We start from the raw sequence: 25,025 nt of genomic DNA on the forward strand, positions 1-25,025 counted from the left end.
GTATTCAGTGGCATGGAGCGGAGAGGAGAGAAGCAGGCATAAAGGAGTTGAGAGAATGAGTGAGAGTAAAAAGGACAACAATAAAACAAAATAATTGTCAATAATAAAAGTTTGAAACTTTTTAAACTTATTGTAAAAATACACTACACGTTGAAAACGGTATTTCAATGTATGCGCTGAATACGTGACTAAGAGACTAAGGCGGCTAACAAGGTAGGATTAAACCAGAAGCATACAAACATGGCGGCGCACACGAGTGCAGCGTGCGTGCAAGCGTGTGTACGTAGTACGTCGCAGTATCTGTCGTGTAGCTTGTGCGTCACGCTTCTGTGTAGTCGTGTGATGTTTTTTTGGTAGCACTGTCTAGTGGTAAAGGTGAAGTGTTGCTATAACTAGTTATTATATTGGTGGTGAGCCTCTGCAAGCCAACGCCGTCGACACCACCATGGCCAATGCGTCTTTGCAAACGGTGACGCACGCCCCAGAAGCTTTCCAACTGTTACGAGGCATTTTCTGCGTCTACAAGCCTGCAAATATTTCCTGCGCAGCTGTGCGGCGAACTGTCATAGGGAATTTATGCCGGGGTATATATTAATTTACCTTATGTAACGCTGGCACGCTTCAAACGTTACAAGTACAGCCCAGTCATACTTGTCTAGAGTGGTCAAGCATTCCGATCTGGCAACCGTTTTTTTTTAATAAATAAATAATAAAAGGCGCTGACCAACGCCGCAGCGAGACTACCCATGGTCACTCGTGTACTAGGGACACGCGCCTATGCGACAAAGCTAGAGGCAGCTGCTGTGGACGCTGTTGTCGTTCGCAGCTGGCCACACGAGCACTCTAGATAGACAAGTGCGATTCAAGCTGTATGTATACATACCTGTACTTGAGCCATTGCAGATTGAACACTGCACCATGCCGTTTTCAAGCGTTGTTGTAGGTGTCATGTTCCGAAGCTTCGATCGAGCCGAAGTGTCTTGCTAGGCGACTTTAATTAGGCTTTTAAATACCCTTGCAACGGGCATTATTGCATGTAATAGTGTATGCAAGTGAGACATTTATTGTTCGAAGGATAAACTTGTGTCAAACCTACATAATCACATTCATTTGACTTGCGCTTGATGTAACTGGCGCATCTTGCTAAACGTTCGCAGCGGCTACCGCGCTGCTCAAGGTAAACTGATAACTGTTTATTTTAAGCAGCTAGCAGACAGGATTTTTCTGTTAGGGTTGAAGGACCATGGCATGATTTTATTCTTCAGATAGAGCTGCAAAAGAGCACTGTAATGTTCGTAATTTTCAGTGCCTAACTTCCAGAATTTCACAGCATGCGAAGTTTTTATTGTGTCAGAGAGTTTAAATTCTTTTTTAAGGGAGATAAACAGTAGACTTAGAATGTGTATGAAAAAGTAGACATCACATGGTTGTGTATGCCAAAGGTTCTTACTTTTTAGTTATTGTGTACACCGTGAAATTAATATTAATTTTGAGCAGTTCTAATGGCACCATACTGTAAAGCCCTCTTTTCATGTTCATTCACACTTCCCATTGGTTGTGCCACCTTAGCTTTTCTTCCATTCTTGATTTTGATGGCCTACTATCCTTAAAATTAAACATGCTGGGAAATGAAACAAATAATTAATAACACATAATTTCATTTTAGGTATATATACATCTGCTAGAATAAGAAAATGCACTACCTGCACAAGTATTGGGAATAGCATTAGTAAACTGGTGACTTCGACTAAGCAAATTAAAATATATCTTGGTTTATTTGCGAGTTTTCTACCCCCCCCCCCCCCCCCGCCCCCAAACCATCTACCTTTAAAGAAAAAATGTCCACACATGCCCTTGCTTAATTTGCATTCAAGAGGTTTAGCAATAATTAGTTTAACATTTATAGCCATATTAAGTATGGCTATAAAGCAACAAAGGTATAGGCTTAAAATCTGTTTTAACAGGGATTTTATTCTCATGGCTAGAGAAGAAAAACACTGTCTTATAGATGGAGTACCGACAGCTTGAGACTTCTACATTGGCAACAAGCAGTGAAAGTCCCTGTAGGCTGTATTTAATATCCCTTGCAGCATCTTTAGCAAGTGCTGTATTCCAAATGGGAATTCGGTGCCACCTCTGTACTATTGTTGGCAGTACTTTCTCATCCTAAAGCTGATCATTTGAGCTGTCACTTCTGTGCCCACAACAGATGTGATTCCTCAGACATTGATTGTTACTCCAGTGCTATCTGCTGTTGTAAGCTGTGATGGTGCAGTAGCGATTGCAAAGGAAAGCACGGGGTTGCAAAGATGCCTTCTGGTAAATGGAGAAATGTGGCGGTAGCTATGGAAACTGCTTGTGTTGAAGCATGTCCACCTTGCATTAAAGCCAGGCAAAGCTAACTTGAGCATAAACTGGCAGTTTTCGGTTGTGTGAGAGGGCAGTGATGGGGCAGGAAGGAATGTCGTGGGATTGCCCCCCTTTAGAGACACCCCTGATTGAAGCTTATCATTGAATGTGCAGTTTGCCAACATTGTGACAGTGCAATCTATCAGTACTTGCTGCAGCATAAACATTTTGTCATATGTTCAATTCATTGTCTTTTCAGATTATTCACCCTTGTCCAAAGTGTCAATAATGTTCATGGCTCAATGGTGATGAGCCCTTGTTTCAAGCTTGGAATGCTGAACATTGAATATATGGAAGTGCAGTTAGTGACAGGTCAACAATACAAAGACAAAGGTCCATCAGAGGAGGTCCTCAAAGGGAACATTTATGTATACATGTGCCAGCAAATCACCTCATCTCTAGTCTCCCTCTGCTCCTCCTTGATGTCCATATAAAGGCCTTGGCCTTGTTTAGGCAAGCTCGTCACTCTACTGGAGGAGCCTGTTATTTGTCAAGTTTAAATCATGCCCATGTAGGTGGAGGAATAAACTAGGCAATTCAAAATTTAGTGGTATGCGATTTCATACACGAGGGAGGGTGGAATTAGGCACAGAGATGCTTGTGGCGAAATATCACAGACATTCTTTTTATAATCCTTTCTCAAATGACCCCTTTGGGCTGTGAGTTGTCTTCATCTAATGCAGGACTGGCAACATTGGCAGCTTGTTTATGTGGCGTATAACCAGTTTAAACACATTACTGTTAAGCAGCTGGATCACACTCTTTTTATCTCAGTGACACTTGCAAAGGAACTATGTCTTGTAACTCGGGAATAGAGGGCAGGTGCATCACTTTTTTTTTAGGCAGCACATCTTTCGTATTCATGTCGTTCCACTGACTATAGAGCAGAACACTGGTAGTTGAGTTTTAGGCACTTCTAACGCCACCACTGACCACATGCAAACAACTATAAGAAACTCTGCAAGCCAAGAGTAATCATGAATTGCACTTTTTCTCCCATTTCATGGCAGACATGAAAAGGAAGGCACACAGTGAAGTCAAGCCATTTCTGGTTGAAACTAACATGGAACAAAGGCATGCAGACATCGAAACCACAAGTTGTGAAAATCATAGACTGGTAGCAACAATGCAAATTTGACTCACTAGATACTATCACTATTAAATCTGCATGAGAGCAGCATGATGGTGAAAGGTCCAAGAACAATAGTTTGCTTTGTTAGAAGTGAAAATAGCCCTTTGTCTTGTACAGAAATTGTTTGTAGATGGACTGTGTAGAGCAGCTTGTGCTGCCCCTATTACTCTTTTAAGATTGTAAAGTAGCCCTGTATAAAAATTGGCAGTGCCCATGATGTATAGGTGTGAGCTTTGAATGTATTTTTCTGGATGAACTTTGGATAACTATTAACAGTTTTTCATGTGTTGTCAAGGTAGAACTAATGAAAGTTGGGTAAGAAATGTTGATTTAGTGTATGTTAGAAACATAAATAGGACAGAGCCATAGATAGGATAAATAGGAGCAAATGCACTGAGCTACGTGCTCTGTGTCCACGCTCTTATACTCCCCTCTGCTGCACTGTTACCCTTTTTAAAGTCTGATTGATTCAACTGTTTTTCCATATGTGTTGCCATGCACCTTTTCTGAATTAAAGAAATCTTTAATTTGCATGAGTCTGTTGTAGCTGACTGTTGTTAATTCTGTTTTTTGTTTTGTTTCTGCAGACTATACTGTAGACCATATTGCAGACCATACTGGCTGATATCGTATGCATTGACCTATAAAGTCACCTGTAATGTTGTTGGTTTTCAGACCTTAATGAGATGGAAGTGCGACCCCCAGCAGACTTTGTCACTATCGAAGGGTCTGTGTCCAATGGTGCAGAACTTACGGTGAAGTCTTCCCCAAGTTTTGCAGACCATCCTCTAGGTAAGCAAGCTTTGTGATCAATATTAAAGTTGTCATTGCTTGTGCTGGTAGTCATCTCTACCTCTTTCTTCTTTTTTTTTTCTCATTACTGTAGTTGTCGGCCCTAGGTACCAGCCTGAAGATTTTAAAATGGCCTATGGTGTAAACCTTGGAAAATATACTTCTGGAGTGTTGTGTAAGTAGCTGATCTTGAAGCCTTTTGCGCTCTTCTACTACATCTACCATAAACACAGGTTGCTCAAATACAAATCAAGTCATTCAAGCCTTAAAGGGGTCATTAACCACCCCTCACACTTGGCAAAATAACACATGCAGCGGAAAGCAGACACTGCTATGAACAGCTCAGCCAAATCTTGCAGTCATGCATGGCAAGAAGAATTTCAAGCAGAGCGCAAAGTTGCCGCTTTCTTAAGCACATGTACACTCTTCATACACAGGCCAGTTTTCACTCTCCGCCGTGGGTGGGTGCCTGCTGTACGTCGTCATATCAGCAGATTGCTGCTAATGGCCAATAGCTGATGTAAACTAAGAGCGGTGTTTGGATCAGATGCACTTCTTGCCAAGGGTGCCGCCACGTGCTGGCACCGCGGTCTGTAGTCTACTAACATTACATAGTAGCCACACTTGCATTCAGAGGAATCGCAGAGGGCGAGAGCGATCACTTTTCATCATGCATATTCAAGGTCATGACGCCTGCTGATGTAACTTCTTTCCCTCGTGCCATCGCTTCGTGTGTAGCTTCCAGCGCGCTTGTTGGGACGAGAGAAGAGAGAAAGCACTTAAAGCGTGTGACAAATTCCTGTAACTCTGCACGTTCTTGACAGATTCGAGAAATTTTTGCAGCAATAAATTCTTGAGACAATAAACTCCGATACTGAGGTCATTCGATGATTACTTGAAAAAGTGGTTCATGGCTTCTTTAAACACTGACAGTAAAAAGACAGTGTTGCAGAATGTAACTTGCAGACTAGGAGCCTCAATTTCTTAAACCTTTTGTTTCAGTCTTGCTTACAAAAAATAATATGCTGCCATGCAGGAGTTGTAGCAGTGCTAGTTTTCAATTGCTGTCTGTTTTTGCTTTGCAGTACATCTCGAGATTGGTTGTAGATTGGTGCTTTGGCTTATACATAATATCGTTGTGCAGCATTGATAGCTGTGCACTTTATTTTTCTGTTTTATAACATTGTTATTTATTACATGAGGAATTAGCTGCCATTCAAAATGTAATTTTTATTTAGTCACTGGACATTTGGATCAAGTCTGCTGAAGTCTGCTATTCATTTGTTTGTGAAGTTTTGTAGACCCTCTTTGTGCTCTGTGTGAAAAGTACAAAAAAAAAAGTCCGCGATTGATGTGTCGTAAACCCCTTGCCACTATAGGTACTTGACTAGGACTAAACTATGCACACGCTTTCCATACTGACAGCAGTGCCAGATCACACAGCCTAGTTTCACAGAGGAAGCACATCTTGCAGGAACAGTAGCATGTTTACGATTCCCTTTAGCCAGCATTTGCCACACTGTCCATGCTTTCACAGCCTGTGTCTGGAGTGCATGTTTGGCACACATTTGACATTTGGCCAGGCACGTGCTCCAGGCCGGCTGTGACCATATGTATGTGTTTGAATACTGCCCCGGACTTGGCAGCATTTAACTTGTCACATTCAGACAAGGAGACTGCACAAGGACAACACATTAAACAAGTGCGCATCTGTGGCTGCTTAGATTACTAGTGTCTCATTTCAGTCTTAATAAAATTGGCTGGCATGGGGAGACCTTGTAGGAAGCTGAAACAGCTGGCAACACCATCTGGCCAGAACTTGGTGCCTATAACAAGCAAAATACTTTCTTTATTTCAGTAATGAGGGTCAATGGAGGCTACCACAAGATGAAAAGGCTTTGTGATTCCAACCAACTTCGTACTTATGAGCTCCGAGGAGAGTTTGGAAAGGCATCAGATACGCACACACCACTTTCAAAGATTGTTGAAAAAGCAACATATCGTAAGTCACAACATCCTCCTTTAGCTTATATATAGAATTCCAGTGGTAAATACATAAAATACTCACAAAAGTTTATTGTGTGCTCTGTCCCTTGTAGGTGGCATGCGTTGAGAATGCTTTTCTTTGATGAACTTGCAGCACAGCTTTAGCCAACTACAACAAAATTTTGGATGATGTAAAAAGTCTAGTTTCAGGTAGATATAGAGCACTCTCATTAGGAAGCTTAAGTTTGCTATGTAAGTGAATGTGCCACGAAAAGCTTCCAAAATAAATGTTTTACAATACCCAAACAAAAAGAAAAATGCTGCCATTATCATTCACCAAAAATGCTGCAGAGCACTGGTGTAGCCAGGGGTGGTGTTGGGGGGGGATTCAAACCCTCCCCCCAAAATTTTTCGATTTTGCATGTGTATATATACACACACAAACATATGTAAAGTATGGTTTTAAAAACGCCATAGTTTTGAGCTTGAAATATATATACAGTTGAAACTCGATTTAACGAAGTGATAAGAGCACTCGAATCATTTCATTAAATCGGGGATTTCGTAAAATCGGGAAAGGGATTTTTCAGTCCTTTTTTCAGTCCTTTAAGCATTCTGGCCTAACCAGAGTGCTTAAAGGCATTCCGGTTAGGCCAGAAGCACTATTGGCAGAGGCTCACCAGGCCAGGTCAAGCTCAATTCTGTGGCGATATTATGGCGGATGTCTAGAGCTCTGCACTTATTGCTGGTAGCTTGTTTTGAGGGTAGTCTGCCATATCTGTTTCTTGAGACCACAGAACTATATATCTGTGAATATTTCTGTGCATCATGTCCATAGAAGAGCATGTAAACTATGGAAACACGACCTATCTTCGTAATTCCTGTATAAAATCAAGGAGGCTGTTGCCTCGTACGGCTGTGGCGCTATCCCACTGGCTGTCACAGCCTGACCAATTCCTCTGTGCCGCCACATGTTTATGAGTGCACCGGCGCAACACCGAGCTTTTATTACAGGTGTCAGAGGACAGGTATTGCATCACTAGCATCAAAGGCCAGAAAAATAAAATGCAAATGTGCCCGTCATGCGAAAAGAAAAAGAGCATTATCGCGCAGTACGACTCCGTTCTCGTGAGGGTGTCGTTGGTTTTAAAGGGGCCCTCTAACACTCTTCAACCCCCCATTTTTTACTCGTGGATTGCGTAGACTGAAGTACGGACGAACTAGTGCAGCAAGAACGGCAGCGATAGCGGCACGCAGTACGAAGTTATTCAATTTAGAAAATTCAAAATACAAGAAAAAAAATGCCTGCCCTCAACTCGATTTTCGCGGGGTCACGTGACTACATTTCACTCTCTGCTGTGACGTCGGATGGCGCTCCAATGAAATGGGCTGAAAGCTCTTACGTAGGGGAAGCTCGCACACCATTGTTGCTTCTCCTTTCCAACGTATTGTTGACGTCGTTGCCATAGTAACAAACGTGGTTCCTCCTGACTTGTCAGAACTTGAGCGGGCGCTACTGCTTCGTAGCGAGGCTGGGGAGGCTTTGTCTGCTGTTCCTTACAACGACATTCCATGTCATTCCCTCTTCTCATTCTGAGAAGGGAATTTGTGGAGCGGCATGGGCGGTTAAACACGGTCGCCCCTACGCGGGTTGTTCGGTGAGCAGCCCGACGAGTTACAAGTGTGCAGCGACAACAATTCAACGAAGAGGATTACTTGCACCGTTTCAACAACAATCATGAGCCTACCGCACATGCGGAAAGAGGCAGCTCGCAGACGTACAGACGCAAAAAGAAGGAAGAGGGGCAAGCGTTTCATATGGACATCCGACCGGCGCAGGCAAAAAAAGAAAAGAAAGCCAGAGCAACCAGAGGCGAAATGGCAACCGGCGCCTCTGTCGTACTTTGTGGTTGTAGTGATATTTTTTGTTGCGACGGCGGCTATTTGGAGTTCATTGAAAAAGCACAGAAAAGAAAAACGAAACACAATAGTAATCTCAACTTTGATGCAACGCCGTTATTACTTCTAACGTTACATTTATCCAATCATAGGCCAGCGCCCATCTTCGTCATTTCCGCCCGCAATAGTTCTGGCAAGCGCCACTACGCGCTGATGCGGTCAGCAGCGATGTAGCGACTTCAACGCGTGATTAAAATACTAAATAATTTGATATCGGTGCTTAAACTTATGCTAAAATTATCCCCAGCCATCAGTCTACGCAACCCGCAAGTAAAAAATGGGGGGTTGAATAGTGTTGGAGGGCCCCTTTAACAAAAATGTTGTAAGCCCAATAAGTAGGGGTGTGCGAATATTCAAAATTTCGAATATTTTTCGAATAGTGTTTGCTATTTGATTCGATTCGCACTGGAATTTTACTATTCAAACTATTCGAACTTCCCAAAAACAAATACAGTCAACGTTCGATTGAAAGTGACCCCTTCAAATTTTCAATATGCTTCACCTCATTACACTCTCGTATTGCGGCAAAGCTGCCTTTCAAGCTCCGTTATGGTCGAACTTTGCCAAGACAGTCAACGTACGATTGGAAGTGGTCCCTAGATTTTCAATATGCTTCACCTCATCACACCCCTGTATCGCGGCAAAGCTGCCTTTCAAGCTTCGCTACGGTTGCAAATGTATTGACTCGAGAAAACGCTGGTTCCAACATGGAGATGAAAGATGTGGCAGAGGTGGGGGCTCAATTAATGCTGTTTCGAACCTGAAATTTGGGCAGGAAGTCCGAAAAATCGGAAGCCGAAGCTTTTTAGCATCCAAAATTTTAGATTGCTTATATATCGACGTCTACAAGGCAGCTTTGGAACTCTGGGCTTGAAGGGAGCACACCCTTGACCGCCACATCAGTTGGGCCTCCACAGAAGTTGAAAGAGGAGGAGAGGCTGAGGAAATGGCATCTTTGCCTATCACGTGTAAATTGTTGTCGGCAACACTTTTATTGCACCAAATCATGTAGATAAATAGAATTCGGCCTCTACATTGCCTCATTCTTGATAAGACAACTATGAAACACCACCCCGCCAGTGCTTCATCAACCTAGCGAAAAGAAACACTTTCATGTTGCTATCTCATAGGAATATGCTTAGGAACCCTCTCTAACTTTTTTTCTGCAATTTCGCTTCGAAGTATTCGAAAAATATTCTAGAAATATTCGAGAAATATTCGAGAAATATTCGATTCGATTCGCACTCACACTTCAATATTCGAATTCTCTTCGCACCCAAATTTTTGCTATTCGCACAGCTCTACCAATAAGTAATATCCTCGAACGATACAATTCCGTAGTTAGTGATTTTTCTGTATGTCCCTTGAAAGTATGCAGGTGCACCCTGGTGCGCCGGCTACCGCGGGGCAGGATAAAGAGCGCAGAATATGAGAGTAAAAGTTTAGTTTTTTTTTACTGAAAACCATATTTTGGAGGTGTGAAAATTGTGTAGGGGTGCAAATTACGAGAGTAAATATAAGCAAGATGGAAGCTTGAGGGGAGGATGGAGGTTTGAAATGATGAGAAATTGTTGAACAGAGAATATCGCTGGAGCAAACGTTTCAGCAAGTGGACTGGTCTTCGTCAAAGCAGCAACTGCCTTGACAAAGACAAGGCAGCTACTGAGTAAATGCTCAGCAACTAGAATAAATACGGTAATACAGATCTGATCCAATCCAATCCGGTCCACTAAGCTGCCGCTGTGGGCTGCAGCTGTATTGCCGTTACCAGCTGTATTGTTTGTAGATGCACAGGAATCGTCCTTAGTGTTCCGTAAAGGATGCTTCTAGTCAAGGGAACATAAAAAGGCAGTGTGGTTTCCAGTTTATGCAAGTGCTCCGTCTTTTTTTCACCACTTGATGGCTCGTTTCCCATATACACTCAGTTGTCCAAGCAGGCTTGCCATTCGGGCAGTATGCTTAGAATCATCAGGAAAAACCCGGAAAAGTCGGGGAATTTGAAAAATATTAAGTGGTAAACGCCCTGATTGGATCACCGTGTCATGGCCCCTCTAACAAAAATGGATCTCTGAAGCACACCTACCCTCAACTACACTGATCCTTTGCTTGATTCAGAATGAGCCAGCCTGTGCCCATAGCTGCAGCAAAGCCTGTCAAAACAGAACTGTAAGGTGATGCACCCATTCCATTACTTTATTGAGCAAGGTCCTATAATGTTACGGAATAAAGCAATTGTGTGCATTATGCGACCTGCCATACCCTATTTCTTATCTCAGATGAAACATCATGTACTTGAATATGTTCTCTTGCCTGTAATATGTTATTATTACCTAGCTTATTTTAAATTTCATTTGTTGTTTAAAGTTTCATAATTTATATTAGTACGTAAACAATACTGGCATGAAAACACAATTCCAAAAATTAAAAAAAATACACGGGGCAAGCTTGTGTGATGCAAAACAAGGGTAATTAGCAATACAGTCTCCTGGAGAAACCCTTGCAGTAAACTTATGTTGGCTGCCGCTGATGACTAGGCAAATTGCCTAGTCACAGCAGCAGATTCATCAGCAGGATTTTAGGCAAATGCCTATTTTTTTGTTCCTTGCGCTTCTACTGCACCATTTTGATATACGAGCATGAATTAGAGGTTAAGAAGGGCTTTTGTAGTGTTCTTAGAGTGCCTATAAATTGCCTATTTTCGGTTTTTGTGCCTAAATTCTTACATATACCTATAAATGCCTATTTTCAAAATTGACGCTTATATGAACACTATTTAGCCTCATGTTTCACTCCCAGGTGCAGTTTGAGACCATTGTCCATGTTACTGGGCAGGGTGGTTGACTATTCGGAACTACGGGGTTCAACCTAGTCCTCTAGTTTAATTAACTCCCAGAAACGACTGCTATAGCAGCAGTTAAGTGGACACGCTGGTGAGCATTTCCACCTGCACTGACATGGCGCGAATGCTTGGCGAATGCGAGCCGTCAGCGGAAAGGAGAGTGAACAGCCAAAAAAGAAAGAGAAATGTCATGTGCGCGTGGCATTTGTTTTGTTTGTAATTTACTTTTTAAGGTGTTCGCTGCAGGAGCATCGCCAGAAATTTTTTTTTTTTGGGGGGGGGGGTGTTCAACTGTACTTTATGTACGTTCATGTGTGCATTTGTATGTGTGCGTGTATATATATGCACATGCAAAACTGAAAAGTTTCAGAAGGGGTTGGGGTTGAACTCTTGCCTGGCTACGCCAGATGGTTCACTGCCAGGGGAGAAATTGGCTCTATGAGATTCCTTTCTGGTCTTTTAGCGATATGGCTATCTGCTCCTGCTCTGCCCTTCTCAGTCATGCCGAAAAGACACCTAGGAGTGTGTTGTTTGACAGTGGACACTTGACTCACTGTGCAGAACATGGGAGAGACCGTGTTCTGCAAAACATGCGGGACAAAGCACAATTGCACGGATACTATGTCCAACTATTGGTGCCTTTGTGCCATCTTAAGCAATAACATTTTTGTTTTCCTGTCGTAGATAAAGGTCGTGTACATCTTCGTTTGAAATTATTTGCATTTATGTGAAAATTTATTGTTCCTATATTTACAATATTGGAGGCCTAAAACGAGCTTTTTGAATGCCTAAAGATCCGGCCTCTACTGATGACGATCAAAGTTGTGGCATCATGCGGTGGCTACGAACAGTGTGCTGCAGGGCCATCTGCGCAACTATTATACCCAGGAAAATGTTTATTATGTGTGTTAATAGTTTAGGTATGTTATTATACATTTTTCTGCATATGCAACTTTGCAGATAGATGGTTCTGTAGCACACTGCGCCAAAAATATTGGTAGCTGATCCCTGGAGTCTATTTTCACTGGGCCTGCCTGTAACGCAAAGTCAGTACCTGTAACCACGACATCAACGTGACAAGACTTTCAAGCCCTCACCAGCTGCTGACATATACCTTGCATCTTGCTGCCGCCTGTGCCATGTGTTGGCTGATAGAGCGACTACATGTCATGCAGCAAAGTGGCAACAAGATGAAATGTCGGTTGCATTTGGAGAACCAACTTCAAAAATCTTTTCTCCTTGAAAGAAAAAAATGATTTGATGAGACTTTCTTCGTTGCTTATGAATGATGTGCGCTATCAAACGCTGCATACAAAAGATTTCTGCTTGAATAGCATCAGTATGAGAAATGTGGCCCTAAATGCACTAAATCACATTTCTTTTTTTTCAGGAAGATTTGGAGCATATTTTGCCCCTAAACATTTTTTTGTGAAAATACACATTCCTGAAAATCATAAAAACTGAGGGAGTGTGCGAGGTTTTCTAATAAAAGATTGTGAACAGTGGAGATTTTCTTTGTTTTTTGATAATATAGCTGGTAGTAGAACACAAAAATTTTTTAATTTTTATTTTTGCGGCGTTTAAACAAAACCTCTGTAGGGGTGCGAGTGCAGTTTTGAAGTCTACCATGCAAAGACAAATTTTAAATAAATTTTCCTGTTATGTGCAGTTTAATAAAAATGAGCGAAATTTGATAGTGCACTACCAGACTTTAAAATTTTTTCATGCAGAACATTTTTTGCCAGAATGCTCCATGTGGTACAGAAAAAAGCTGCAAATTTCATCAGCAAAATCTGCAATGTCCGAGCGCCACAGCTGGGACACTTGGCATGGAATGACTCGAAAGAAAGCAAAGCTGGCAAGGAAAAGAAAAAGGGCAACTTACCAAGATTTCTAGTCTGCATTTGTGGACCTAGACTGAATTGTACTGTAAGGAAGCTACACCACAGCATTCTTGCTTACACCTACTGTTGCTTCTGTGTTGTATGTTATAAGCAGGTGTCACTGAGGACACAGATTCTGCTTGTTGAACTATAGCTGGAAGCAAAACAGTGCTGCAACATAAATAAAGAAGTGCTCAGAATGGTAGCCACACACCACTTACAGATATCCTTTCTCTTTACTAGGTCATATCACAGCTGCAAGGCTAGAACAACTTTTAGGCTCCATCCAATCAGCATATCAAGTTCAAGCATTTAAGTAAGTTTATATATTTACTTGGGTATTCTTAATTTTGTATAAAAGTATGGTTGTTGACACCATGGTTACTATGCAGAGGAAACCTGTCAAAGCTTAAAATATGGCTTTGTGCTTAGTGTTTAATTTTAAAGTCATGCTGTAACCATTATTGCCAGAGAACTTGGAATGCCTCTTTTTGGTAACTGACAGATAATGTGGTCATTTCATCCCTAAGCCCGCAGGGATGTCAAGAAATACCCATCCCGAAAGACACCAATGCTAGCTGGGAGTAGAGATGTGCGCCGCCGCCGCCGCCTGTTTTTGCTCACGCCGCGGGCGCCACTGCTGAAGTCCCGAGTGAGATCACGCCGCCACCGCACAATAATTGCGGCGCGCCGCCGTTAGTCTTTTTTTTAACCCGAACGGTCTATCGGTACATAAAATACATCACTGCACCGGGGAAGCTCTTCTTGATGTGTCTATGTAAGGGACTGCCCATTTCAGCCACCGCTGATTGGCCGGAGCTCGGCAAACAGCGCGCTCTCTGTTTCCGGTTTTCGTCTGCAACATAATTTTGACGTCACAAAGCTTTCACAACTCTCGGCAGAAATGAGAGGGACGGAATGTGCTTCAACCACGGAGAAAAAAAAACAGCAGATAGCGGAGGCAGTTGTTAGGTATTGATGTTAAAAAGACAGGACGTGCCAACGTGAACACAAGAGAGAAGTCAAGAAAATGAACAGTTATTTCTCACGTAGACCGCCACGTGCACTCAATTGATAGGTATCACCTCTTGCCTGGGAATGTGCAGATAAGTATTTCTGTCTACCTCCTTTTCCGCCGCTGTATGATTTTTCAGTTGTTAGCGGCACTTGCGGTGACTTGACCACTCTCTTGGGTCCGTGTTTGTTGCCCTGTCTTTTTAAAGGGCCCCAAAACAGCCTATGAAAATACAAAAAAAAAATACGGGCAGTTTGCTCTAAGTCGCGCAAAGCTTGGCACAGCGAAGCATGGCCCCGTCGCCGCTCGTACCCTCCTTCTACTGACACGTCTAGCTTTGAGATCCGCGGCTTCCTCTTCGAGAGTAAAGACACCCCCTGAAATTTTTTCATGCTTTAACTTTTTGAGTGGCAATAAAATACTGTCACGCATTCACAACGACCACTAGTTGCCAAAGTAAGCCGTTATACACGCACCCCCCCGAAAAATATTCCTGGGTACGGCCCTGTGATTTTTCTTCGGATGCCCCATGACTCTGGACACGATCGGGCGGAGCCAGGCTATGCACTATAGAGCGGAGGTTGCAGGCGATGTCTCCGTTGGTGGGCGTGGCTTAGACCTTCGCACCACTTGGCAACGCCGCGCATGCGCGGCTTGGCCAAGTGGTGCGGTATCTGGTAGCTAGACGACACGATGCTTACTTCCACTATCTTTCTATATTTTTCTCTCTCATCTTTCTCTCTCTTTCGTTGATGCTCTCTCTGTCTCTCTTCCTTGTCGTTCTGCCCTTCTTTCACTCTATTTCTCTCTTTTTCATTCTGTGCTACGCTTTACTCTCTTCCCTCCTCCTTTCCCTCCTCCTCACTGTCACATAACTCCTCCACATGCTCACTTCCTATTCCAACCGCCTTGCTACTCTATACTGTACAAGGTTATGCTATGCTCTCCTAGCGTGCCTGAATAGCCGAGTGGTAGGACGCTCGAGCACTGTTGGATCGAGGGTAGGCGGGTTCGAATCCGGCATCGTGAAGAATATTTCCCTTTCTCTTTTTTTATATATTTCTTTCCGTCTCTCCGTTTGTTTATTTCTTTATTTCTCTCCCTCTCTCTCTAACTCGTTCCCTCCCCCATTAGGGTTATTACAGGCCCCGCCGTAATTGGGTCTGCCCAAATTCTGTGGAACATACCCGTTCACGATGATGATGGTTTTTTGGCACAGTCAAACTCTTTACGCCATGCTAGAACTGCTTCGCTGTTAAAAACGAGCGCCTTATTCTCTCTTGGCGTTTCTCGTCTTTGTGGCGCACTTAGTGACACCAGAGCAGTGATTCACCTGACATCATTCGGGCACATATTCTCGATAGGTTCACATACGAGATATATCACTTGTGAATTGTCTCCCACCCTACGTTGCCGTAGTCACCGACCCGTTCTTTCTTGTCTCGCATGACCGTCGTGCGCGATCAACTGCTCTCGCTCCATTCTGTGCGTTTCCGACTGTGCAAGTGGATATAACAGGGTGCAGTGGACAAGCGCGAAATCTTCATAGGCTCAATGTTTAGTGGTGACATTGTACGCGTGTTTTATAAAGAAATAAGTGGCGAGGAGATATCGCGTGTAAGAAGGGTAGTGAAGGCGAGAATGAAACTAATGAAAAAGGCGCCGGATTATTTGGTTCTTCCAACGGACGAACTTTTTACAGCGAAGGTAATGCAGCTCTCCAAAAAAAAAAAGCGAGCCCGCATCCACGGTTTTTCTATATATTTTTATTGCGATAGCAAATATTTAGACACTTTAGGCAAGTTTTAACTGTCGCCGTCATGTTCCGTATAAAGCCCAAATCCATAACATCGCTCCGCGCATCGTATGTTCTACCCGCGAGTAAAATCTGCCGAGCGCTGGCGAGGAACACGGCTGCCGCAGATGTGAAACAAGCTGGCCATCTCTGTCGCACGGAGGGCGCATGCGATAACACCAGCCCGTGTGCGAGGCCTGCCGTCGATTGCACCTCAACAAGAAACGAAACGCCCCGCCTGTCTTTCGCTGGACGAAAGAGTATGAACGGACGCTGGGGGAGGGGGGGAGCGTGGCTCGAGTAGCAACTCTGAACATTCACTATAAGCCGTGGTCTGGAGCTCTGGCTTGCGCGCTATCTTGGCAGTTATCAGCAAACGGCTCGATTACCCTTCTACGCGCTGTGATCTCACCACTTCATGCTGTAACCACCGATACGATAAACTTAACGAAAACTGCTTCTCTCCTGGGAGCGGCCGTATTCCAATACACCAGCGTTTTGTAGCGTTACGAGAGATCGGATTAAAAAGTTAGCTACTAGCCATAGTTCGTACAACATTACGACATATTTCTATCGCATTTACAGCTTCGCTTTTTCGTTGAAACATATTTTTTTTCGAACTTCAAGAGACAAATTGCTCTCCCCACGAACTCTCAAATCAACCCCTTCCCCCTGCGCGTCGCGCCGCCGCCGGTCCGATGAACCCCATGCCGTTCACGTGCCGTTGCCGGAGGTGGAAACACCGGCGTGCCGGCGGCGGCGATTTTGGGGTTGACACACGTCTAGCTGGGAGTGTGCCTTCGAGGGTGAACATAGTGTATTTGATGTATACGTATGTATATCTTCAGGTATGCAGGTGTGCCCCTGAACAGCCAGGCAGCATTTGAAATGGCAGCTAAAGACACTGTGCGACCTGCTGATAAGTCTCCTCCTCTTGTATACAACATTCGCTGTCTGGAACTGGATCTGCCCTACTTCACACTTGGTAAGAGAGGGCTTGCAGGTTGTTAAAAAATATTGAGTAGTTTGGCTTGCAGTATTTCTACAACTGCAAAGAGCTGGTCAAAACTAAGAATATTAAAGAAAAATATTACTTTAAAATATTTTATTTTATATTTTATTTTGTACTTTCCAATAATTATTTGCACGAATATTATGTAAAAAAAACTGTTTTTGAGCGAGTGCTGCGAGTTCGGGTCTGACGCAATGGAGTGGCCGCATTTCCTGTGTGCTGGGCACGGTCAGTTTCGATATCTCCATTAAAATTCGATGATGAATATCTCAACTTGTGTGTAACTTTTGTGATTTCTAAAATAGGTTATGCCATCAATTTTCACAGACTACAACTTTCTCATATAAGCACCTGCCCTCAAGTCAATAACTGAGAAGTTAATGAACGAATTTTAGGTGTGAAGCACCTTATGTGCTCGGGCTGTCGGCATCTCCTGTTGTCGTAGCCCGTCACGGTGTTTCCTCTCATCACCCATCACGGAAAAGCAAGTGGCAAATAAGACGGCATGTTCACTCAGGAAAAGCTTGCGAGAGACAACACCACGTGTGATTCTCCGAGTGGCAAATAGGCAAAACTCTGTTTCTGTGATGGACGCTGTCTGCAACACTGTGTGTAGCAATGAGAGGACGCTGTTCTCTCATTGTTATTGATGTGTCCCTATGGGAAACACCAGTGCTTTGCACCTCCCCGGGTTTTATGTAAGTGGTTTGTTAATTTGTCATTTCAATATCATTTTAGATGTGGCAAAGTGTTTTGGCTTCAACATAGAGTGTGCGAAAACGGCGGGAGATTGACTGTCATAGCAACACGCTATGTTGGGCTAGTTGGTGCATAGCTACTTGAAAGACCTTGTGCCATGTCTTTCAAGTGACTGCCGTAGGTTTTTTTTTATTTTAAAAATCTGTATTTAAAAAAAAAAAACACCCTGTATATAAGGTTGACTGAAGTTAGTATCCTGGTGCTTCAAGTTAAAGGGACACTAAAGAGAAAAATGATTTCATCTGTATTGGTAGATTACTTTTCTACAATACCAAAAGCACCACTTTTGATGCAAGATGCTTGGTAGACCAGAAGAGGTGTAAGAAGGGAAGACGAGTAGCAGCACCACCTTGATGTTCCCGCAGCAGCTCACCATGATGTCATGGATTTTGAAGCTGCCCGCTAAGCCCTGTATAATTCTTTATTGGTAAAAATGGATTTCATTGTGATCTAAGGGAGTCAAAGACTTCACATGGGAAGTTTGAGGAACTTTTATTGAGCCAACATGGCCATAATGCAAGAAAATGCTTTGAAATTCATGACATCACTCTGATGTACTGGCAGTGGGGCTCTGCCATGAAACATAACCTTCATTTTCTCATCTAATAATGAACCAATAACGTCAACACTAAGGATAGCAATTTCCAAAGAATAAGGTGTAAATCTAAACTGATTTAGTGTTTTCCTGTAGAATCACTTTAACGATGCTACAGCTACAATTCCTTCGAAATCAATATCATAGCCTAGAAACATATTTTGTTGCACTGAAGCCTCTTTTTGGCTTATTTTATTAGATAACTTGCATTACAGTGAGTGCCATTGCCGATAAGGATATATCTTGCACCAATTTGGCTATGAATCTCGCAATCATGTGGTGGCAGAGATACTATAGTGCGCCAGTCCCCAAATACATTCGAGTGCTAACATCTTTTATTACTATAGATCCGTTGTTCCTGTCTCAAGCTAGCCTGGTGTGTTATTCAAGCCAATGTATCAATAGTGCTTAAAGGGGTTGAGACACCAAAATTTGAGCTATAAAAAGCCTGCTGTAGGCTTCCTCTGTATGCAAAGACACTCTGCACAAAATGTTGGACACAGCAAACGTATGAAATATATTTTAGTTTGTTTTCAAAGCCTAAATGTTTGTTCTTGAGACCCATTGCTAATGCAATTGACACCAATGTCATTGTGTAGGAAGCGTAACTAAAGTTTTAGTGACATCATAGCACATCAGTGACGTGCAATGAGTAGTGACTTGCAGCACTGCCACACTGGGCAAGCGTAGAGAGCATCGGCAGTGAACTGACATTTGCTAGTTTTTCAGTGTGTTGCTGAACTAGCCAAGCTTGTTGGCATTTTGCAAAGTGCCTCACATTGGCATGCGAACCAGCGAGGATGACATCAGAGAATTTTAGTTTGTCTGCACATATCTTTGAGTTAGAGTTACATTGGGTTACTGTAGCCGTAAACGTGAGGGACCAGATGGGTTCATCTGGCGGGGCTGAGATGAACTACGCAAGCTCAGAATTTTTATTGCAGAAACCTATAGTCAGATACAAATTGAGAAGTCTAGAGAAGCCATGCCCAGACGACCGAAATGCGAGCACCAATTTCCTCCACGACTAAGCAAATAGTCCCACTCATAAGCCGGACGGCAGAATCACCAGCCGTGCGGCTCATGACGTCAGTCTAGAGTGTGCACCCATTGGTGCAGGCTCATATTCATCTGCCTTTGAAGAGGAAACGTTGCAGCCTTCTGAAGTTGTATCCAACTATAGTGTACTCTACTGCTCTGCTGGTGGAAGTCTCAGCAGCAGCGCAATTTCAAATGTGTTGCCTTTCTAAAACATTTTTTCGTCAAAGACACTTGTTGAAAATAAAGAAATGTGTCTAATTGTGGTCGTCCAAAGCATTACAAGGTGCCAGAGCCATTGACCGGTAACCTAGTATTCCGCAAATGCCTCTGTGTACACCGGAATACTGTACGCGGAATACTGTCAAAAGTATCTGGATGGTTACTCCTGTGTGTTTGTGAGAGCAAACAGTGGCGTAACTAGGGGGGCAGGGGGGTACAAGTGCCCTTGGCACCACTTGGAAGGGGCGCCGAGCCGACTCTGCCCGACATGTGCTCGGGGACTTCCTGAGGACACAAACGGGGTGCTAGCGCCCCGTGCCTCGGGGAAAGGTTGCCTCTACAGGTTCTAAACCAGTGGGGGCATGCCCCCACACCGTTCCAACACCCCCTTCCTTGCCTTCTTCCCCCCTGGTACCACCCGCGAGGCTACAGACTCCTTTGACTAGTTAAATGGTGCTCCTTTCCTTCAACAAACGAAACACAATCTTCTGGAAGCCTGTGGCCTCTGACATTTAATTTGTCAGCGCTTTGTCTGCATAAGCAGCACTGCCTTTTTTCGTCTGGTCCAGCATATCTTCTGTCTTGAAATTGTTCTCATGGAGGTGAAGGCTTGCACTATATTCTGTAGCCCTTGCATGAGCACATCTCTGCGCCACGACTTCAGAATGCCTCTCGTTCTCTCCCCCCGTTTTTTTTTTTTTTTTGCTCATATCCAAGCCCATGAAAAGCAATAAGAAAAAAAAAGGTTGGTGTAAGCCCGTTTCCACATACCTAAGCATGATTTTAACCATGAACGTACCTATCCAGGGTCGTAGACAAAAACTTTTTTTCTGGGGTTCTGACTTCTTGTTATATGTGATCTGGAATGTTTTTGTATGCGTGTGCATATACATACATATACAAAATGTAATAATATCGGGGCGGTGGAAGGTTGAACCTCCCAAACCTCCTCCTAGCTTCGCTATGAAACTTATCGCTTGAAATATTCATTTTCTTCTGGTTCGGTCCAAACCACCGTGGTTCTTCCACATGTAATAACCGTAGTGAAAATCTGAAAGGGAGAGCGTTGCCCACAGGTCTTGTTGCTTAAGGGTTGCGATCGAGCAGCTCTTTACCAACTCATCAGACATGTCAGCCTCCAAGCTTACGGCGAGCTTTCATGGGCAGGCGTCGGGATGAAATAATGAAATGAAAAAAAAAACTAAGTATGGGCTTTCTTGCAAGGTTTCTTTCTTGTCTTTTGCAAATCAGAAACTCGTTCACAGATTGCTTTCTGCCATCAAATTGCATCACCCTCCTCATTTTTCTGTGTATCAGCACCTTCCCCACGACATTTTCCCTGATCAGCGTGCGTAGGATGGAATTGGCTATGAGGAATGACGTCCCTGAAGTAATTTTTGAGAAGACTTCGTGGTGTGGGCATCTTCACTTGGAGAGGCAGGTGTCACGTGTGAACTCACTGTCTAACATTAGTGTTCCTAGTCTGCAGACAAAGTCGCCTTCTCAGAAGTGCTTGCTGCAAACACGTGCGCAGGACTTCGACTCATTGCCCCTTCTAAACTAGCTTTATCAGCCATGCGTCGTGATGTTTGTTATCCTTGAAGCAAAACCGTAAATGTGAAATTACACCCTGCTGTTTTTGCATGCATGGTGCACTAATTGTGTCACACAGCATCACTGAAAACATTGGCCACGCTTTCCAAGCTCTTGTTGTTTCTAAATGCCAGTGCACATGAAGTGGTTGTGAAACGAGGCTGATTGAAGGGGGAAACTCAAAGAAAAAAATGTGCTCGGGCCACCGGCTTCCCTTCTTTAGAGCGAGGTTCCGTGAAGCAAGGTGACATCACGGTGATCGGGATGTGGTAGCATGTCGACTGCAGCGCCCGTGTCTCCACTGAGTGGTCCTCATGCACAATAGCATCATAGAGATACAGGAAGTAGAACTGTAATGGCAAATTATCCTATTACGATCACATTCGTGCCATTATTACTGTGAACTGAGCTATAACAAGCGAGAAAATTGCGAAAAACTGAAGGATATATACATGTATTAACGCCCCTCACGTTTCTCGTAGGGATCACAAACGTAGTCCGGCCGTGATTTGCCAAGAGCTATTCATCTTGATATCTTTCTCATTCGTTTCGTTTTGTTATTTTGCTACTGCCGGTGAGCGTGGTGGCAATAACAGCAGCCAGGTGTAGTCTGACCCCAGTGATGTTGACGTAGTTTATACGAGCGAGCCTCGCAGCAATTCTCTGTCGGATCTGTCGGATTTCACACATGTTCTGCCGCTGTCCTGCAGAGAACTATGGGGCTTCGATCGTTTTGATCTCATGGTACGTTCCTCCTCACTGGTACCCTCCCTCCTGCTCTTAGGATGGGTACCACTTGGGATGGGTGCCGCATTGAGTGGCCCTGCATGGCACTGCTCTGCCGTGGCTCTCATCACGGCATGGCGCCTCTGCTCGAGTTCTCCAAAAAGGGAAACGCCATTAATAAAAACGAAAAATTAAATACATGAGAACATAAGCAGTATTTGGCAATTGGACGCCTCGCGTGCTGTCAACGAAAACGACGCTTCGCTTTCCGTTGGTTGCTTCGTACGCAGAAAGAGCTGTCGCCGCCGCCTCGAGAGCACGAGGGATCATTGCAGACTCACTGAAATGCAATCCTGCTTCCATGTTGAGATCTTCGCTACGATGTTCCAAGTCTCCAACCACATCTATCGCGGCAATCATGAAAGCTGCGGCTTCACTGCACCACGACCAAGCAGTGGCCGATTGCACGCGTGGTGACGTGTGATGGAGCTTTCTTATTCGCTGAGAGCAATCAGATTCGCGATGACATCGCTTCAACACTGAGTCTGGGGCGAGAGAAATTGAGAAAGAGATATTCGGTCTTTGCTTATGGCCTTATGTCCACAAATAACTTATCTTTTCACACCCAGCTGCACACAATCTTCAATGCCCCTGCTCATTGCACCTCAACTTCGTATTTCTTCTTAGCGTACCTTTAACCCTTTGCAGTCCGTTGTCGGCTACTGCCCGACAACGCAAAATGGTCGCAGCGATCCGTGGTCGGGCATTGCTAGACAAGATTGTTTAGTGGTTGGTTCGCGTGCGCGTTTTCTCACTGCATTATGCGCCATCTGTAAAAGAGTAAGTGAACTCCTTTTACTTGAGCTCTGAGTCTTTTAGTTTCGGACTAGAACAGGACGTAAGGTGGGAAAAGGTTTCGGACCGCAAAGGGCTAAGGTTCCTAACCTGACTGTGCGTATCGGATGCCCAAGCAGGAAAGTTATACTCTCATGTTTTACCCACTACCTCGGGGGAGAAGGCGGATCACGGAACATTGACTTCACTGTCGGCTTCAGTGAGGCGGTAAGCTACAAAGACACTTTCATTTTCTGCTAGTAGAGCTCAAGATTTTGCGTTTCATGTTTCATGTAAACAGGTTATGGTGGCTACATGAGATGGTATCAGTATCATCTGGTCGATATAGACTCTGGATGAGGAACAAAACACACACAAAAAGGCCGATGTTTCAAATTGATAACGTTGCCATTTGAAATAACTTTCTCCTATCTCATACATGGGTCATTTTTGAACGCGATTTGGCGCCGTGATTCCAACAACATATATCTACCTCCAAAATGACTTAAATCTGGACGTCGATTCTGAAATATAGATTTTTGTTTCACGGTTATGTATCCACACATATTGACCACAGGGGTTCCCTCAAGAAGAAAATGCTTTAGACAAGTCATGCCTGTGTAGCTCATGACTGCACTTATTAAGAAAATAAAAATAAAATTAAATTAAAAAAACGTGCGATGAAGACAGTCACGTGCGGGCCGCTGTTCACTAGCGAGAGGTCCGCAGGCCGCGTGTTTGAGACCCCTGGTCTAGACTGCAGCCGACTGGCGGAAATGTGTGACCGGAGAGTGACAGCTCCTTTCTTAGTGCGAGTGTGCCATGTTGAGTACTATAAAGAACGTGTTTTTCTTGGCAACCATTGTTCACAATCAAAATGAGCACTGGTGCCGCAAAAGGCAATAATATATGCGACAGCATGGTTTGCCGGAACGAATTTTTGAATGCATCATTAGCATTGATAAAAAAAATGTAGGCATAGTATGCAGATTTGATGTACGCAATAAATAATTTTGAACAATACATTTCATGGTGATGTAGCCAAAAATGATGAGAACCGTTTAAATGCCTACTTCGTCGATCTCTTTTGTATGGTTGTATGTAATTTACAAACTTTTCGTGCAAAGCGAGACGACAACAGGACAGCGGCAAGGTCCGTTTCTTCTTTCACATTTTTTCTAATCTTGTGGACTTCTGGTGTGTCATACGATGCGTGGATGTGCAAGACGGCTTTAGTCCACTGTAGTGAACAATCAATCAAGAAACCATTCATTCGCTTGCCCAGAACAGCCAGATGGCTTTTTCTTGCACATTAATAATGACAGTAATCAATCAATCATTCAATCAAACGTTTATTTAATGTGCCCAGGAACAACCGTAGGGTCTTTGTACTGGCGAGTGTGCCATTAACATTGTAATAACAATGTTAATGATAATAATAATAAAATAATAATAATAATAATAATATATTAATAATCACTATCATTACCATCATGAAGGGAGCAGAAATACAGTATACTTGCCATGGGCGCCGTCTCATCTAGTTACGCGACTGGCAGACAATGCATGTTACGTGTGTCACCACATTGTGAGCCCACGTGACGAAGCTTCCTAGACAGTAACGTCACTGTCCAACTCAGCATCCAGAAACTGAGACTGAAAGTTATTTGCATAAATAAAGCGATATTAAATTAATTACAGAGAATATATGAATCTTCGAGCATGTATCATGTTTCCTGCAGCAATAAGAAACATTTCAAAAGAAGAACGCGCAAGCCACAAATTTCTTGTCTGAACCTCTTTAAAGGTAATCACAGAAACCATGTGATTGTGCTTTGTATCATATTTCCCCAATATTTCATGTCTAGACTGATCAGAAACTAGCTTAGTAAGCATGGAGCTGTAGCATACAAAACATTTTTTTCAGGGGCTTTCAGATTTACTCTTTACTATCCTGTGCATCAATTTATGCTGTAGTTTGAGTGGTCATAGTTAATGTTTTCTTCTCTCTCTTTTTACTTACAGAACTGAGTTGCATCCATGAAACTGAGAACTATCTTCTGCAGCTGGTGCATGAAATTGGGCTGCACCTTCGTTCATGTGCCATTTGCCATCGTGTACGACTTATACGCTATGGTTTATTTAACACCGATTTGGCCTTGCTGCGAAAGCACTGGACTTTAGAATACATCTTGAGAAATATTCAAGACTGTCGGCAGCTTGTGGGTCAAGAGCTGCTTGAGCCTCACTCGCCACATTTTACGGACGTTAATGAAGCTTACAAGTCATCGTGCAGTCAAACAGATTCTTAGCCCAAGAAAATAACACTGAGCTCATGCTGTCACTGGGCTGCCAGCTTATTCTTGCTTGCAAAACTATTTTTGTAATTAAAATGCTGTAGTGTGATAATTTGTGATCAATGTGTGAAGCTTTTCA

General features: G+C 43.4%; 1 protein-coding gene across 1 annotated transcript; it reads left to right on the top strand.

Annotated features, from left to right (window-relative positions):
* The first annotated feature begins 243 nt into the window (after window positions 1-243).
* Window positions 244-25,025, top strand: LOC119401782 (pseudouridylate synthase TRUB2, mitochondrial). Its single transcript, XM_037668758.2, has 7 exons — window positions 244-584; window positions 4,217-4,333; window positions 4,428-4,508; window positions 6,192-6,335; window positions 13,244-13,316; window positions 16,659-16,795; window positions 24,615-25,025. Exons 1-7 carry the CDS (start codon window positions 446-448, stop codon window positions 24,899-24,901), a joined length of 978 nt encoding a protein of 325 aa, XP_037524686.1. The 5' UTR covers window positions 244-445; the 3' UTR covers window positions 24,902-25,025.

Source organism: Rhipicephalus sanguineus, chromosome 1 (assembly GCF_013339695.2).
Source record: "Rhipicephalus sanguineus isolate Rsan-2018 chromosome 1, BIME_Rsan_1.4, whole genome shotgun sequence".
Lineage (NCBI taxonomy): Eukaryota > Metazoa > Arthropoda > Arachnida > Ixodida > Ixodidae > Rhipicephalus > Rhipicephalus sanguineus.

Bases quoted from the DNA above. Each gene is read 5' to 3' on its own strand.
- LOC119401782 (XM_037668758.2), top strand. From the start codon at position 446: ATGGCCAATGCGTCTTTGCAAACGGTGACGCACGCCCCAGAAGCTTTC. The intron at 4,334-4,427 runs GTAAGCAAGCTT...TCATTACTGTAG, and splicing joins TTTTGCAGACCATCCTCTAG to TTGTCGGCCCTAGGTACCAG. The intron at 6,336-13,243 runs GTAAGTCACAAC...TCTCTTTACTAG, and splicing joins TGTTGAAAAAGCAACATATC to GTCATATCACAGCTGCAAGG.